The sequence below is a fragment of the Suncus etruscus genome, chromosome 1, assembly GCF_024139225.1.
Source record: "Suncus etruscus isolate mSunEtr1 chromosome 1, mSunEtr1.pri.cur, whole genome shotgun sequence".
In the NCBI taxonomy this organism is placed as follows: Eukaryota; Metazoa; Chordata; class Mammalia; order Eulipotyphla; family Soricidae; genus Suncus; species Suncus etruscus.
The window spans coordinates 27,991,269-28,010,227 of record NC_064848.1 but is presented as its reverse complement, the minus strand read 5'-3'; the positions used below and the strand labels follow the sequence as shown (position 1 = coordinate 28,010,227).

Genomic DNA, 18,959 nt, shown 5'->3' with positions numbered 1-18,959 from the left:
ACATACATATATACAGATACATTATACATATATACACAAAAATGTATACATTTATATATACAAGTATAAATATACATACATAATTCACACATATAAATTTACATATATAAATATATATTTGCATATATGTACTACATCTTCAGGATCAACCTGTTTGTTGTTGAATGTCTAGGTTGATTCCAATTCTTAACTATTGTACTGAGCACTGAAATGAATTGCAATGTTCAAGCATTATTTTGAATCAATGTTTTTCTGCCCTGGGGATAGAACCCCAAAAGCTGGATTGCAGGGTCAGATATATTTGTACATGTAAAATCATTTTATTTGGGAACAGTAAATTAAAACTCCCGAGTTGAGCATTTTTAAATACAATTACAGCAATTATATTGACATGTTTTATATACTTAGAGCAAATTTTAATCATTAGATTATGTGGTTAGTACAAATTTTAATTATATAATACTAAGAAGGCATTTATATGTAGATTCAGAAAATGTCAAATTAGATAGACACAGAAAATATTGGTTACCAGTACCTAGATAGGAGAATAAATGGGGAGGTTTAGGTGGAAGTATATATATTTTAACTAGAACTTTCTTAAATGGTTGATGTAGTTGACAATGTTATTACATATATAAAGCTTTCTTTTAAAAAGCATATCTTGTCTCATCACAAATAGTTATGTGGCTTGATGAAGATGTTAACTATGCCTATAATATACAAGTTTACCAACCTTATAGTTAAAATGCATGCATTTATATATGTGTGTATATATAAAGGCTCAAGTCTGCCAGGGCAGCAGAGCTGCAAGGCTCTAAGAGGCCCATGGACATGGCTGCTGCATGGGATTTTGTGTCCACACAGGACTCCAAAATGTAGCAACTGCCCACCTTGCACAGAGAGAAGAGAGGAAAGAAAGATAAGAAGTATACTTTTTATTCCTCCTTCTGCCACTGCTTAGGGGTTTCTGAGAGAGGGCAGAGATAAATTAAAATTCTCTCACTCATTAACATTGTTTCTCCAACTGCACTCACCACTCTTTGTGGTGAGCTTCATATTATGAGCTGGTCCTTCTGGTCCTCATCTCTAGGCATTATTATGTAGGACCCCCGAGGTTTCCGCTTACCTCATCAAAGTTTCTGCTTCTGCTAAAACTGCTTAAACTGCTCTGCATACCCCCTTTTTTAGCTTGTTAGCTTGTGGGAATGTGGCATTCAGATAAGAGTTGGAGACAAGGGGAGACTCACAAGTCGAGACCAGATGGTCTTGATATTCCGTGTGGGTAAAAGGATTGGAGATAAGAAAAGGGGACATTTATATCAATATCTGTTCCTATGAAAGCAGGTTGTCCGAATTGTAACATTAAGTGGGACCCAATGCAATGTAAGATGTAGTTTTTGAAATGTAGCAGGTGCCAATAACTGGGTGGGCCTAGATTGATGCTGTACATCTCTATAGCCCGAGTGGAAAAGTGACTTGGGGTCTTTGACTGGAAGGCTATTCTTGGACCTTTAGTTAGCTAAGCAAAGAAAACTGCTCTTTGTGACTCGCATTGCCAGGGGTGTCTTTTTCTGATCACCATACTGCTAGCATTAACCCAACATTTACAATAATGTCTTTTATTTTTTTAAAGCCCATAGATGAGTGAGACTACTTTGTGTGTGTCTCTCTCTCCCTCTGGCTTATTTCACTCAGCATAATCGTTTCCATGTTAATGACTGAGAAGTAGAATGCTTGTCTCAAATACAGGCAGGGACTGGAGAGGAGGGAGATAAGAGGCACTGATGGTGGGAATGTTTCACTGGTGAAGGGGTGTTCTTTTTATGACTGAAACCCAACTACAATCATGTTTGTAATCACGGTATTTAAATAAATATATTATTAAATAAATAAATAAAAATAAATATTCATAGGCCAGTAGTGTCTGAAGGGAGTTCTTGGTACAAGAAAGAAAAAGGAATAGATATAAAGCAGGAAGCATCTTGGCAATGCTTTATTTCTGGCCACTCATGAGTCATCAGGAACTGCTCTGTTACTATCCTGCTCCCCGAAGGTTCAATATTTTTCCTTTTATACCCAGCATAGCAAAGAGGCATTACCAGGGCATGTCCAAAAAGTGTGCCCAGGTTCAATTACCACAACAATGGTAGTATCCAAGGATCATGTCCAAGACCAACTGCTATTACATCAATATATATAAAACATACACATTATTTTATGTTCTTATCCTATGTATTATATATCTTAATAATAATCTTTATATAATTCTATATTTAATCATCTAAATATATATTTTAAATAATCTATATTCTTATTATATATCAATATTCTATAACTTAAAATTGGAAAGACATAATATATTACTGTATGGATCTGTAACTGTTAATTATACTAAAGATATTTTAATTCAGATCACATTAAAAGGTTCTTTTTTGTTTGTATGTTTGTTTTTGGGTCACACCCAGCAGTGCTCGGAGTTACTCCTGGCTCTACACTCAGAATTCACTCGTGGCAGTCTCGGGGGACCATATGGAATGCCTGGATTTGAACCACTGTCCTTCTGCATGCAAGGCAAAAGCCCTGCTTCCATGCTATTGCTTTGGCCCTAAAAGGTTCTATAATTCCTATGTTCCTCTTTAAAAGTTTCTATAACTTCCTCTGTTCCTTTTTATCTTTTCAGTGTGTGCTGGAACTGAGAATAAACTGAGCTCTCTTTCTGACCTGGAACAGCAGTACCGAGCCTTGCGCAAGTACTATGAAAACTGTGAAGTAGTTATGGGCAACCTGGAGATAACCAGCATTGAACACAACAGGGACCTGTCATTTCTACGGGTAAATCACATTGTCTCTTTCTCTTCTCTTGTTTGTGAGTGAATAGTGGTGTCAGTGAGTAGTGGTACATCATAGATTAGGCTTATTCCTGGTGTCTATGTTCTTCTAACATTCAGAGACCATTATAGTCGAAGGGAGTGATCATGAGACACAACCACAAAAAGAACCAGCCTCACAGCAATTTCATGACTGATACCCTGACTATAGTTCATTACTGATTCCATAAATTTGATAGTCTGTCTAATTATAGTACATGACAACTGGAGATTTGTCTTTTTTTGTATTAAAGGCAAGACTAAAATAGATTGAACAATAGGCAGTTCTGCAGTCTAATCAGAATATTAAGTTGGTAACTTGGTTACAAATAATTAGTTACCAATAACAATTTAATTACCAATTTTGTTAACTTTAGTTAGTAAAATGAATTTTTATCCCTTTTCTGTCCTTTTGGAAGCCTTATATTATTCTATAGGATCACATAAAATTAATAATTATCTGTTAAAAAAAAGACCTCTGATTTTGAAAACACTTTAAGGTTACTCACAAAAAGTTATTAGTGTGTATTAGCTTCATAAGGGTATATACATAAATGTGTATGTATATATATGACTTTACCCAAGGGAAAAAAGTAGGTATTTTTTAATAATGATTTTTATTTTGACCAAAGTGGATTACATATCTTCCACAGTAATATTTTAGATACGTATTGACATTGGATCAGGGGAATTCCCACCACCAAAGTTGTCCTCCCTCCACCCCTGTTCCCAGAATATATCCCATATTCCTCTCCCCTACACACCATACTGCTAGTATAAGTGGTCCCCTCTGTGTCTATCTTGTTGTAGATTGGATATTGATTCTGTTGTCGTTAAATTGGGTTTGGTATTTAAGTCCGATCATTTTATTACTGTTTAGTGATCATACAGATGTTTGGTCTTTGTGCCTCCATTGTTTCCCCCTCAAGTTGAAAGGTGGAACAAGTTGGTTCAAGTTATGTGGTTCTCTTTGAGGAAAAGAAAAAATAATGGGGTAAGAATCAAACAAGCAAAGAATGGGTGTAGACCTTCTAGAGGCTATAAATGTTAATTTGAGAGAAAAAAAAAGTAAAAAAGAAAGAAACACATCAACAGGGGCCAGAGAGATAGCATGGAGGCAGGGCATTTGCCTTGCATGCAGAAGGACAGTTGTTAAAAATCGGCATCCCACATGGTCCCCCGAGCCCGCCAGGAATAAACCCTGAGCAATACCGGTGTGATCCAAAACAAAAAAAGATAACAAAACAAAAAAGAAACACAACGACAATACAAAAAGAAAAATCAAACAAAAAAAATCCACCACAGGGAAAAAGTAGTTTTACAAAGTTATTTGACTCTCTTTATCTCAACTCTATTATATATACTAGTAGAAACAAATGTTTTTATTTTTTTTTAAATAAGAAAATCTGAACTCCTAAGAGAAAGTGTTCTTTAGAAAAGTAATAATGTATTCTTTTGTTTGTTTGCTTGTTTCTGTTGGGGATTTTTGTTTACACTGTCCTTGAGTGTTAGTGTGTGTATATTGTTTACACCTGTCCTTGGAGATTGGTGTGTATATTTTGCATGCAATAAGCCAGATTTGATCTCTAACACTGCATGCCCATCCCTCAACACTTCCATAATAAAATCATTTCTTCTGAAAAAAAAAATCACATGATTTTTATAATTGGCTTACTTGTAAGATCTTAATAACATTCCTGCAAAGTACTTTTTGTTCAATATATTAAAATCTTACAATACTTAGAATCTATGTCAAGGAAATCTGCTTAATTTATATGCTGTTATCATTCCCAATAAGTTTTGAATTACATTATCAGTACACTTGCATTTCCTTGTGGATTATTGCTCTGAGATATTTTTATGCTACTATAATTTATGAGCTACTTTACACATGAAATATTTCTCTTTCTTTATAAATAAGACCAAGCTGATAGTGTGTTTATAGAGGCATCATGTATAATGATTTTACATTTCTCTTTGAAATTTATTTGCCTTTAGTAAGTTAAGAAATTACTTGCATTTTAAAATCGACTATTGTACTCATAATAATCTGTATTTTTATTTCTAGCTAGCAAAGTAGTATGATTTGATTTGCTGTTTCTTTTAAGTGAAATCATTCAAATTACTAATATTAATGGTCACAACATTTTTACTTATTCTAGTTATCTCACTTGCCATCTAAATAGTATCTTGAACAGTGCCTTAAATATAGAAAAGTTTCATTTTTGTTAATGTAAAATGAACTAATACTCAAATTAATGCTCTCCTTGGTGGTAATAATAATTACGGATTCATCTTCCAAATATAATGTCTTCTCAAATTAACATGTGCATTTCTTTTTAATGTGACGCCATCACTGATCTAGCATGTAAGACAAAGACTTGATCAATACAAATATCTTCCCATGTGAATTTGGAATTATGATAAATAGCATTCAGATTATGTATATTAACCACTTTGTTATTAGACACAGCTGTCTATTCCTTTGTGGTTTGAATGTCAGTGAGAAATGTGTAAACATCAGATTGAGCCAACAGACATGCAGAGAACAGAGAAATAAGCAATATTGCACATTACTGATGAAGGGACCAGTCATTTTCATGTTCCACTCAGCTTCTGAAATAATTTTGGGGCATTGCATAGATCTTTATTATATATTTGAATGATTAATGTTTTTACTCTCTTAAATTATCTTTTTTCTATTTTCTACACCTAATTTATCCTATATATTATATTTTCCATGGTCTTAAAAGAATATCAAAAAAGAAACTTTGACATTTAATTAAACTAGATACTTGTATATAAAATCTAAAAAATCTACAGGTTTTTTTAAATACTCTGAATTTTTGTTTTGTTGGATTTAAGGCCATACCTGATGATATTTAGTAATTACTCCTGTCTCTGCAATCAGGAATATCTCCTGGCAGGTTGAGGGACCCTATGAGATGCCAGGAATCAAATCCAGTAGATATCATTCAAGCAAATGCCCTACATTCTGTACTATCACTCAGGCCCCCCTATTAATTTTTCTTAGATTATTTTATTGAAATACTTTAAAATTCATTCCTTTTACAAAATTATATTAATTTTTACATTGCTTTATTTAACATAGATCTTTTGTACCTCCATGTTTTTACATTAGTTTTGAAAAACAAAGTATCTGCTTGTAATTAGTATTCAACTCTTCAAACAACTTATAATTGCATACAAACATCCTGACAATTATTCACAATGTCCTTTATCATTATCATAGGATGAAACATAAAAGAAAAGAAAAGCCATATGAATAACGGAATTTTGCACCATTATTTGACACTATCTGAGCTCTCAAATCAACATAGTTAAGATAATAGAAAGTAACTATTACATGACTTTAAATTTCTGTATGCTAAAGCTTTCTCTTCTTTTATATTTCATTGGTTTTTCTTCTGCTAGCATTCAATAACATCAAAACTTTTGAAAATGTTCTTGTCCTATTAGCTTTAATAAAATAAACTTTTTTCTTATATAATTAATTTAGAAAATAAGTTTTAAAGGTCAATTGACATAAAGCAGTTTAATATGTAATGTAGAAATATGTATGGAATTTGACTATTATCAGCAATCCTAATAATGTTAGTTGAGTGGAAATTATTTTGGAGATAGTGTGATTTAGAATTGAAAAGAGATTAATATAGTTAGTGGTTGATCTGTTGACATGGGATACTAGTTTATCCATAGTTACTTAGGCCATTATATGCTATAGGCTAGATGCCTTATTTGTGGGTATACGTGTTTATATACAGTATATGGGTCTCTCAAGCATTGCTCAAAAGTAGGCCTTGGAAGCAGTCAAGATGATACTCAGAGAGTCAATGTAAGTGCTCAAGGATACATTGCTGGTCAGGTCCTTCAGTATTCTTCGTCTCAGCAGTACTTGACTTGAGGGTCCTTCACCAGGCTAAGTTCAGGACAGATGCCTTAAGTCTCAGTGACTAAAAGTAGCATAAATACAAAAATATGGTAAGATATAGTTCAAAACAGCTACATTAACATTTCATTGATATAAATGTGTGATAACTTAGAAAGTTATCCTATATAGTTTTTTAAGGAATATAATCTGAAAATGCATAGTCTCTAAGATAATGAATATATATGTTGTAAGGAGAATATTGCACATTCTAAGGAATGTTAGCTGCTCTTATGTATTTGGTAGAACTAAAGGAACCTTTTGGAATGATACAATCCAAAATAAAGAGTATTATTTTCTATATATTTTCTATCTTGTGAATAGTAATTTTGCTAAAGGAAATGTTTGATTTTAAAACCCAGAGATGGTCTTTGTCTTTTATTTAAATAATATAAAATTAAGGTTTTATAGTGGAACTGTGTTCTTCATCTTTTTAGATGTGATATTTTTCTTATATGAAAATATTGCTTTTTCACCATTTTTCATGGGATATTAATTATCTTTGCTTTCCAAGTGTTTGTTATGGGCCTATTCATTTTATTCTCATGTTCACTGACACTTCTAAGGGCAAATATTTTGCAAGAAGGTAATGATAACTGAGCTTGCAAGATGTGCAAGTTTTTTGTCAGACCTTGACTTTATTAGCATGTTTATGCTAAAGAATCATATTTAGCAATAAGTTTTTATTTTCAAGAAGTGGTGTTCCTTTTAATCTTCAAAAATTGTTTTTAGTCAGGATAAATTTTGATAGTTTCTGAAATGCTGTTTCTCACACTGTCAGACTCAGCATTAATTCTTGAACCTTTACTTATCCTCTGGTAGTTTAAACCAGATGACTACAATTAAATTCAACAGTATAGGGAAATGTTTTGTTTTGTTTTTTTAATATTAGTGTGAATTGTTTCTCATTTTCCTCTCACTCATACTTAGCTCTATTTAAGATAAGCTGTCTGCTGCATTACATAATTTAGTCAAACCCTAAGATGAGAAATATATATTTAAAAACAAATTAATAATTTACAAAGTAATTCATTCCTTCGGGTTAGTGAATGATTTATTAAGCAGTTTATTTAAACACTACTACCCCTGCCTACATATTTTTTGTTCATTAACTATCAGAATCTTTTCTGTAAGGAAAAAATATGTTGAAGAGATAAACTAGACTAAGGATAAGAAAATTCAAATTTTAGAATCATTAAACATTGAAGAGAAACACACCACTTTAATGAAACACTTCTAGATTAATATGGTAATTCTATTTGTCTTGTTTTCTCAAAGTTTTACCTTAAAAAGTGATATCAGTACATTTTTAATTACAGCATATCTCATTTATGATTTGATTAATCTATCTAGTAAGAAGAAAACAGTCTATCTTTGTTTCCTTGGTTAACTGTGAGAAGTAAATAAAAGACGATTTATTCTACTTGTAACACTACTCAATATAGGAAGACAAGAGTGAACATTGCTATTTGTTTCTATCACTATTTATTGTTGAGCACACAGTTAAATTTACTTCCACTAATTTTTGTCACTACTTAGGACTGATGGTATGCATATAAAAATTACAAATCCAACTTTCAAAATACTTAGAATCATTCATAATTAACTTCAAAGGAAGTGCACCTTCAGAAAAACCAAAGTCAGGCAAACAATCACTTGAATAAAATAGGTATTCAAACATTTTAACTAATTTCTTTGTCTGAATTTTGTATGAAGATATATTGGTTATAAAACAGATATAGCTGACAAGTTTAAATTATGAAATCTTAGTTTGGAAAGGCAGAAAATATTAAAGAGTAAGAAGCAAGCAAGACCAAAGCAGATATTCTAGGTAAAATGGAATTTTCAAAACTTTGAATGTTTTTTGAAAGGTTTTTCTAAGGTTGTTGAAATAATACATATTAGTTTTCTAAGTATATATGTAACTAGCTTCTAAATTTAAAATTGATTTTGTAAAAGATAAATTTAATTGTGGAACATGTATTGCATTTGAAAATGCTAGGCAATTTACATCTGTCATAAGAAATTATGTATTTAATTTTTTATCTTATTTATGTATTTATTTATTTATTTTTGTAATGAGGCCAAACCTAGCACTGCTTAGGGGATACTCTTTGCTCAGTGCTCAGAAATCGCTCCTGGAAAGCTTGGGGGATCATATGGAATGTCAGGTAAAGAATCGTGGTTTGTCCTGGGTCAGCTGCATGCAAGGCAGCTATGCTATCGCTGTGCTATCACTCCAGCTCCAATAAATAAATATATTTTAATGCAAAATATACATAGACCTATAAATCGTTGCTCTTCAACAGTCTTCCTTTTTTTGAAAAATTTTTTGTTTGTTTGTTTTCGTTTTTTTGGGGTCACATCCAGCATATTCCTGGCTCTGTGCTCAGAAGTCTCTCCTGGCAGGCACAGGGATGCCGGGATTCGACCCACAGTCTATTTGAATCAGCTGAGTGCAAGGCAAATGCCCTACTGCTGTGCTGTCGCTCCAGCCCCAACAGTCTTCCATTTAAAAAAAATCAAGATATTTATTATATGCTTTAGCAATGATTTAGGCATATTTTAAAATGTTCTTTTCAATCACCTAAAAAGATTTGAAATATTGATATTTGAAATCTATATTTAAATATAGATATTTCTATATCTTAAAATACTGAAAACAAAATTAGTTGAATTGTACCTATAAACATTCTGTGCATTTAGTAGAAAAATATCTCATGTATCAGAGATAGTAGGCAGTAAGCTCTTGCCTTACATGAGGACTACCGAAATTTTACTCCTTGCTCTACATAGGTTTTCCCAAACACTGATAGGAGTGAACCTTGAGTCAGAAATAAGCCTGGAATATAGTTGAGTCTACCCCCAAAATTAAATATATATAAAAATATATATAAAAGAAAAACACAAGTATTCATAATATGCATAAGCATGTACATATATATTCCAAATATAAATTAGTGCCTATTTGTACTATATAACAACATATATGTAGATATTTATTAGTAGTTATTTTCTAGGATTGAGTCAATTAGTATAAAAGTACCTATATTGAGAGTGCCTATATTAAAGTATATATTCCATAAAATAAATGTCCTTGTAAATATATTTAAACAAAATTGATTTCTCCATATGCTGAACAGAAGAAATTACTCTGTTATACATCTGAGGATTATAAAATTTAAATTTAGTTTAAATATTTTCTATAATGAAAATAGGCTTGTCTTACCTCTTTAATTAGAGAAAATTGCAAGTGACAAACTCATTTTTTTCGTGTTTTTTATATATATATTTTTCCTCAGGAGAGTTGAATATATATAAGCTACTTCCTTGTCTCTTTTATTTAAGTAAAAAATATCTTGTTTCTTGAGAGAACAAATTATATTAGTGTGAGTGCTTTAAAATAACTAAAAGGGGTCAGAGCAATAGCACAGCACTTAGGTCATTTGCCTTGCATGGGGTCAACCAGGGGGAACTCAGGTAAAATTTGTGGCATCCCATATTGTCCCCAGTGCCTGCCAGGAGTTATTTCTGAGTGCAGAGCCAGGAGTAACCCTGATCCCTGCTAAGAGTGGCTCAAAATCAAAATCAAAAAAGAATAACTAACATTTCACAAAGAACTTAAGCACTAGCATATAATTAAACAGATCATTTTAAAATTGTTTTATTATGTACATCTCATAAACATTTTTCCTTGACACTTAAAATGAAACAATTATTTCAATAAACAGACTTATCCTTGAGTAGTGTAGAATAAGGCATATAATTTTTTTTTTTTTTTTGGTTTTTGGGTCACACCCAGTAACACTCGGGGATTACTCCTGGCTCTATGCTCAGAAATCGCTCCTGGAAGGCTTGGGGGACCATGTGGGATGCAGGGAATCGACCACTGTCCTTCTGCATACAAGGCAAACACCTTACCTCCATGATATCTCTCCGGCCTGATATATTAAATTTTAAAGACTTCTGTTAACTTACTTAGAGAATGATCCACTATTTAAAGTGTAAAAATAAAACGTAAAGACTATTGCTTTTAGAAATACTGTATTTTTCCGGATTACTAGCTTAAACTCATTAAATCTTAAGTTTTTATTAAGATATATAATAAAAGTGATGACTGTTTTAATAAACATAAGTCTTTTAGAAATGATTTCAGATAAATTATTTATCTGTTCCTATGATGAACCGAGTATGTAATTGAATATCAAAATAGACCCTTTAAAGCAATTTGATGCCATATTTGTTTCTAAAAATAAAGCTCTTGTGTTGCATCTTTACTCTGTAGCCCCTTCAAAAGGGTTTTAGGTCAATATGGTTTCTTCCTTTAATCCTATCATTCCATGAGAGGTAACTATCGAGTGACTCTCTAAAGATTTGAGAGTACATTTTTACCAAATTTTGAGTGATTTAGATTTGGGGTAGAAAAAACTGTATTTTCAGAGAAATGAAATTGAAAATCAAGTGCTTAGTTGTTTTTAAGAAGCAATCAATAACTAAAATGAAATCTATACGGAATGAGTGACAGTTGTTCTAACAATCTAAATGATGTAATTACATATGAGATCTGTGAAGCCTTCAGGTAAAAATCAATAAACTTCAAAGCTTTGCAAAGTACTCATGAACACAAAATGCTGTAAAGTCTTAGTAAAAGGGCTGAATTACACTACTCCTTAGCATTTTTCCATCTTTAGCATGCAATATTCAAATTTCTTATTAATTTTCTATAGTTTCTAGCAACTGCCTCTAAACTTTTCTTCTACACACCCTAACTGCATTAAGACTCAAATTCACAGCCATTTTCTGGTCAAATCAGTTTGCTTTGTACATTCAGCTGCAACTCTACACCCTTTTCCTTCATTCTCAAGCCTCCTCTCTACCAAAAGATACCCCCCTCTTTTTTTTTGTCTGAGCTAAGATTTCAATATTTTATTTTCAGCTTCTCAACTTGAAATATTTTCTTTGAGGAAGTTTTAATAATTCTTGTGTTTCCAGAATTATTCCCAATTTATATTCATAATACTCTGTGATTCTTCGTAAAACATTTACTCAGAAACTAGCTGTTGAATTACCGTCAGCTTTCTGAGAAACAGATAGTTGTCTTTGTTTGTTTGTTTGTTTTCATTTGGGGGCCTCACCCAGTGACACTCAGGGCTTACTCCAGAGAGTTGCTTGAGAGAAAATAAGTTTTGTGTCAATTCACTGTAGAATTCTAACTTGTAGTCCAGTATTCCTCATATAGCTTAGATACTTAGTACATATTTGTGGAGTGAATACATAAAATGTAATAATAACATTATAGAGAATCTTTCAATTATGTATAAATTTTAGTCAGGAAAAGTTGTTATTAAAAGATATCTATCTGTTTTACTTTCATTACTTTTCACTTGATCTTAGCCAAAAAGCCGAGAAGCGATTACTTTTATTACTTTTCTACTTGAAATTCTTTTCTTTAGTATTTTATGGAGCCTTTTTCCATTTATGTTCCATGAAGTAATTAAGTTCATTTGCTTATTAAGACTAAGCTACGTGTAGGAAAAATATGGGAAGTTAAACTTAAATATTATTACTCAAACATAAAAACCTGGTTAATATTCCAGTTGGCAACAAAGAATGTGTGTGAAGAATACAACAAGATACCCTTCACAATTTCAATTATCTTTTTTCTTATCTTCTTGAAAGCATAAGTTTATCTTCATTCACATGATTATCAATACCTTCTTCTTATAAAATAAGGTTTCTGCACTTTATTTAGTTTTTGGTCCACACTGAACCCCCAGTAGTGCTCAGGGATTATTCCTATCTCTTTATTAATAATCAGTCCTGGTGGGATTCAGGGGACCATATGGGATGCCAAAGATCAAACCTGGGTTGTCTGCATTCAAGGCAATGCTGCTGTCTATTGCTCCAACCCATGAATTCTGCATATTTTCTATTAAAAGCTCTCAAAAACTTTTTTTGGGGGGTGGGGAGTTTGGGCCACACCCATGGCTCAGGGGTTACTCCTGGCTATGTACTCAGAAATCACTCCTGGCTCAAGGAACCATATGGAACGCCCAGGGATTGAACCCAGGTCCGCACAGGGTCAGTTGCATGCAAGGTGAATGCCCTACCACTGAGCTATCATTCGGCCCCCAAAGCTCTCAATACTTTTGCATGTAGTTTTCTTACACTGAAATTTGATCATTTCTTCTTGGAAATAATGACACATCTCAGACATTCTTATAAATGTATGTTTTCTCAATTTAAACTTGTTTTTCAAATTTAATCTATATCCTTTCCTGACACCAATACAAGACCAAGCCAAAGAAATTTAATGTTCTCCTTTATTTTATCACATTTCTCAATATGTAGATTTATATAAGTCGAGCACCTTTCCAGAATGTATTTGAAATACTCTTTACATTTTACAGCATTCTCTGTAATATACATTGTAAAGAAAATTATATAAAGTAAATGTTCATCAACATTTTTTCTTTGAATGGATGAACTGGGTTAGTATTATTATATCTTAAATCTTGCTATACTTAATCTGTATCCATTGAAAAATAGTACAGCATTTATAGATCTCCTTAGAGGTAATTTTGAACTTGGCATGGACTAATACCTGATAATACCATTTGAGATAGGTACATGATGCTGCATTGGCTTTATATCTAATTCCACTTTAAACTCCTTAGAAGCATTTCATGTCTAGCTTCTTTTCTTATTTTTACTTTTTTATTCGTTCATTTATTCATTTATATTATGAATAATGATAGAACAAAAGGCCTATTCCCTTATAATGAACCACTAAACCATCTCACTGGACATATATTCTTTAGTTAGAAGAGGGATCTTTTTCTCAAGACCAATAGCTAATGAGAAAAGCAAGCATTTTAACGGAGCTATGAGCAAAGCAAGCATTTTAGCACAGTTATTGGGCAAAGCAAACAAATTAAACCCAGTTATTAACTTCAAAGTTCAACTACTGATTTGTATTGCTCACTATTTAATGCTAAAACTGTTATTAAGAACATATGTTTAAATTAAATTAATACAAATCAAGTAGATTTCTATAGTTATTTTTCTGTGGCTCTTCTCTATAATTGTTTTTAGATTCAGATTGGATTGATTCTGCCAGAAAAAAATCAACATTGGTAGAAATCTTGCAGTTGGGTATTCTGAATTGGCCCTGAACCACTGGATCACTCAGTGTATGTAGATGGAAGATTATATAAGAAAATTTCCAAAAAAATGTAACCAAAATTATTTATATTATTTATTATTATTATAAATTATTTATATTATATACTGAAATAACATAAACATTCACTAATTCTGCAAATGCTCTTTGACTACCTACCACCTGTTTTATAATTTGTTCTGTCATATTTTACCAAATTTAATGATGCAAATTAACATTACTTAAACTAAAGCATATAAATGTTATAAAGAGAACATTTTACCAACATTTTCAGAATTGACTCATCTTATAAAGTGGAAAATAGTATAATAAGTATGCATTAAATAGGATTGAATATACTTACTCATAAAAATGTATAGATATCTTAAAAATAAAAGAGAAAGTTATAATTTTGAATTATCACATAAAAGGTTCTCAAGAAATTAACAGCTACTTTTATTTTATTATTAATTTGCAATAAGTCATCATTAATTTACTGTGAGATACACAATTACAAAGTTTTCATGATTGAATTTCAGTCATACCATGTCCAACACTTCCACCAGTGCGCATTCTTGATAATTTTTTTCCTTCTAGACACCGTTTGCAAAGATGTTTCTTAAGGGGTATCATGAGTGTCACTTCACTTTTTTAAACATTTAGTTCTTCTCCAGAGTGATATTTACCAAATAGTATTATAGTAATAATTATCATTTTTCTGCCTTTTTATACTGCCCAACTATTTGTGGCAAGCTACTTTTTATGAATTATTACCACACTACCTTGGTTTTTATATATCCCCAAAATGAGTGCCATCATTCTGTGTTTACCCCTCTCTCTCTGACTCAATTCATTCATCATAATACATTCTATATTATCCATATATAAAGATATTTCATGACTTCATTTTTTCGAACAGTTGTATAGTATTTATTGTGTAGAGAACCATGGCTTCTTTACTCTTTAAGCACTCATCTGCTCTTGGGCATTTGAATAGTTTTCAGATCCTAATAAAATACTTTTGCATGATCATAGAAGTGCAAAGAGCTTTTCTGCATGTAGCTTTGGGGCTCCTAATGTATATTCCTGACTGTTGGGACATAGGGAAGCTAAATTTCTAGTTTTTTGAAGAATTTTTATATTGTTTTCCCAAAAGGTTAGACCAATCCACATTCCCAAAAGAGTGAATAAGAGTAACTTTTTCTCAGCATATGCATTAGTTCTGGTTATTCTTTTTGATGTGTGTCAGCTCTTGCTTGAAACCACAAAAAAAGGGAACATTGGGCAAATCCTTGCCTCAATATTGATGAGAATCTCTTCAATATTGATGACCCGGTTACCACTTCTATGAGGAGTGGTATTCCTGACAAAGCAAGAATAAGCCCTGAAAACTGCTGGGTGTGGTTCCTATATTTAAAATTTTAACTGAGAGTTAAACTCATAATTTATAAGCAATAAAAGCATTCTTATATGTAGTTTTATATTATGAATGGCATATTGGAGTAAAGAAGAACTACCTAAACAATTGTTTTGGAAAAAGGGAACTGAAGATAAAATAAATAGAAAGTAAATAGAAAATTAAGTACTGAATAATAAACATGAATGAGAAATAATAATTATTGTAACAAATCAATAGACTAGAAGGAAGTCAATAAAGATAATAAAGGAAAACACAAAGCATATTCCTTGGAAAAATTCAACTTAAGTTATTTTTAACCAAACTAAGAAAAATAAAACACAGATAATGATACCGGAAATAAATGAGGGGAAATAATAATATTCTATGAAAATTATAAGGTTATAAAAGAGACTTTTGAACAGTTCTTTGCCTAAATTTGACAAATGAAGTAGACTAATAACATAAAATATATAGTCTAGCAAAATTCACACAAGAAGAAACAATTTAAATAATTAATATATATTGAAGTAATTAAATCACTAAATTATAATTTTTTAAAACAGGAAGTACCTAGATCATAAGGTTTACTGCTGAATTAATACCATAATCATGGTATTATTCTCTCTTAAGGAGGTAGTGAAGCAGTGGAAATACTTCCTAACTCATAAGGTTGGGTAAAATTATGCTAAGACTAAAACTAGACTGGAACATTATGAGAATAGAAAGTTAGACCATTATCTCTCATGAACATGAATGGAAAACTACTCAACAAATTATCACCTTTCAACATAAACATGCCAAAAATATTAAAAGGTTTACACATCATGACCAAGATGGATATATTCTAAATGTTCACGAATGGTTTCACTTTAGAAAATGAATTGACGGGCCCGGGAAAGAGAGAGCACAGCGGTGTTTGCCTTGCAAGCAGCTGATCCAGGACCTAAGGTGGTTGGTTGAAATCCCGGTGTCCCATATGGTCCCCTGAACCTGCCAGAAGCAATTTCTGAGCATAGAGCCAGGAGTAACCCCTGAGCGCTGCCGGCTGTGACCAGAAAAGAAAAAAAAAAGAAGAAAATCAATTAATTTAATCCATCACCTTAACATACTAAAAGTATATATATATATATATATATATATATATATATATATGTATGTATGTATGTTTCAATAGATAAAGAAGCAACTGCTAGAACCACAAAGAAAGACTTAATCATAAGCTCCATTCCTTGAGCTGTACAGACACCAAGATCTCTAGATACAGAGATCTGATCTTACCATACATGACGAAGCAGAAGTCTTCCATACACCAAAAAAGCACAGAGAGAAGAGTAAATGATCATGCAAGGAGTCTATAGTTAACCCCATGACAGTATACTTCAGGGGCAGAGAAACTCTCCAGTGGTCGGCAACCTGCGGCTCGCGAGCCACATGTGGCTCTTTACACTTTTAATTTGATTCTTCTGTGTGCCAGGCGGCCGTTCCAGGAGTCAGGACTCTGCTCTTAGCCTCTGTCAGTGCGCACCCTGTGTGACTCTCAAATTAAATTTCAGTAGTGGTTTTGGCAAGATTTGGCTCAGTTGAAAACAAAGGTTGCCGACCACTGTATCAGACCTAGGCCAAGGGAATTCCCTCTATAATATCCCCAATAGTTACTGTGCCTATGCAGGGGGGGGGGAGCACAAAATAATCATATTATCCACATATATATTGATTTATTGATTTATTTTTTGACTTCTTTATTTTGGTGTAGATATTGAAGTTGATGGCTCCAATTTTATTTTATTTTATCTTGATCTTTCTCTTTCTTTTTGCTCTCCAGCATGGTTTGATTTCAGGACCGAGACTATTGTGTGGTGCTTGTCTCTATTGCTGTAGTGCTCACTGGATATTTAAATTGATATTTCTTTCTGTATTGTGGTGGTGCTTCAATTACCTTTTTCATGTCCTCTCTCAAACTGAGGTTGAAAGCTTCTAAGGACTCCGCCCATTTTTAGCTTATTTGATTTTTCTTTTCTTTTATTTATTTATTTTTTTACCCCATTCTATTGCTTTTCTTTTCTTCAAACAAAACCACATAACTTGAATGATCTAGCTCCGCCTCTCAAATAGAGGGGGAAACAAGGGAGGGTACCAGGACCAAACAGATATATGATCACTAACAGTAAGCTAGACAATAAGGGGACCCCCTACTCTAGCAGCCCGGGGGGTGATGGTGGGGGATATGGGTTGCAGGAAGGGAACGGGGATGGAGGAGGACAAATTTGGTGATGAATATTCCCCTGATTCATTGTTAATATGTACCTAAAATACTACTGTGAAAGATATGTAAGCCAATATGATCAAAATAAAAATTAAAAAAATAAAACATGCAAAATAAATAAATAGGGGCCGGGTAGGTGGTGCTGGAGGTAAGGTGTCTGCCTTGCAAGCGCTAGCCAAGGAAGGACCGCGGTTCTATCCCCCAGCGTCCCATATGGTCCCCCCAAGCCAGGGGCGATTTCTGAGCACATAGCCAGGAGTAACCCCTGAGCGTCAAACGGGTGTGGCCCAAAAACCAAAAAAAAAAATAATAATAAATAAATAAATAAATAATAAAAATATTGAACACCCATTTGTGACTTAAAATGCTTATAACAAATTAGGAATAAAGAGAAGCTTTCAAATCTTTCCAAAGCCTGTTTATTATATGGTGTATATGTGTGTATGTATAAGCAACCTATTTAATGGTCAGCAATTAGGAGCTTTCCTGTAAGATTAACTATAAAGCAAACCACTTTAAAATGCAGTTTAACAAGTTATTATGTAAATTAGGTTATCACTTTCACGAGAGTTACCAAAAGAAATTTAAGGTTTAAGTTCATATTAAAATATTTCACAGATGTTTAATAGCATCATCAATCTGTATTACAAAACGTTAAAAGAAACTGTCAGTAAATAGGTGAATGGTCTGTGCTAGATTTAGACAATGGAATATTATTCAGTTCTTATAATAAATGAACTATCAAATTCTTGGAGTAATGTAAATGCATAGGACAAGATCAAAGTTGCCAATGTGAAAAAGGGTTCATAATGAATTATTCCTGGAAAATATGAACGATGAAGCAAAAAAATTTGTGTAACTGAAAATATGGTTATGGTAAGATATAGATAAATATGCAGATCACAGAGAATTTAAGTCAGTGTAATACTCTTTATAATATTGCAATAATGGATATATTTTATAATCCTTTTTTTTTTCAAACCCTTGTACAATGTACAATTCCAAGAGTTAAGCTTAAAGTGAACTATGAACTTGGAGAATCTATGTTGTATATATTTGTCCTTGAAGATACTAGTTTAGTCATTGGTAAGAGATATTTATATACATATTGGCCTATAATTTATGTAATATCTGCTTATCATTCAATTTCATTATGCAAATAAAATGCTCTACACATAATATTTAGAAAGATTTTACTTAGAGAAAACAAAGCCTGTTATAGTGAGAAAATAATAAAAGTTATAAAATAATAGAGGGATTGTAGAACAAAATCTTGATATATGTTTGTTTGGGAAATCATGTATTAACTGTACAAATGT

At 32.3% G+C, this 18,959-nt stretch overlaps 1 protein-coding gene across 1 annotated transcript in view; it reads left to right on the top strand.

The window, feature by feature from the left end:
• ERBB4 (erb-b2 receptor tyrosine kinase 4) overlaps window positions 1-18,959 on the top strand; it is a 1,143,943-nt gene that overhangs the window by 381,596 nt on the left and 743,388 nt on the right. The window contains exon 2 of the mRNA XM_049784132.1: window positions 2,681-2,832. Coding sequence (XP_049640089.1) covers window positions 2,681-2,832 — 152 coding nt within the window. The remainder of the gene's footprint in view (window positions 1-2,680; window positions 2,833-18,959) is intronic.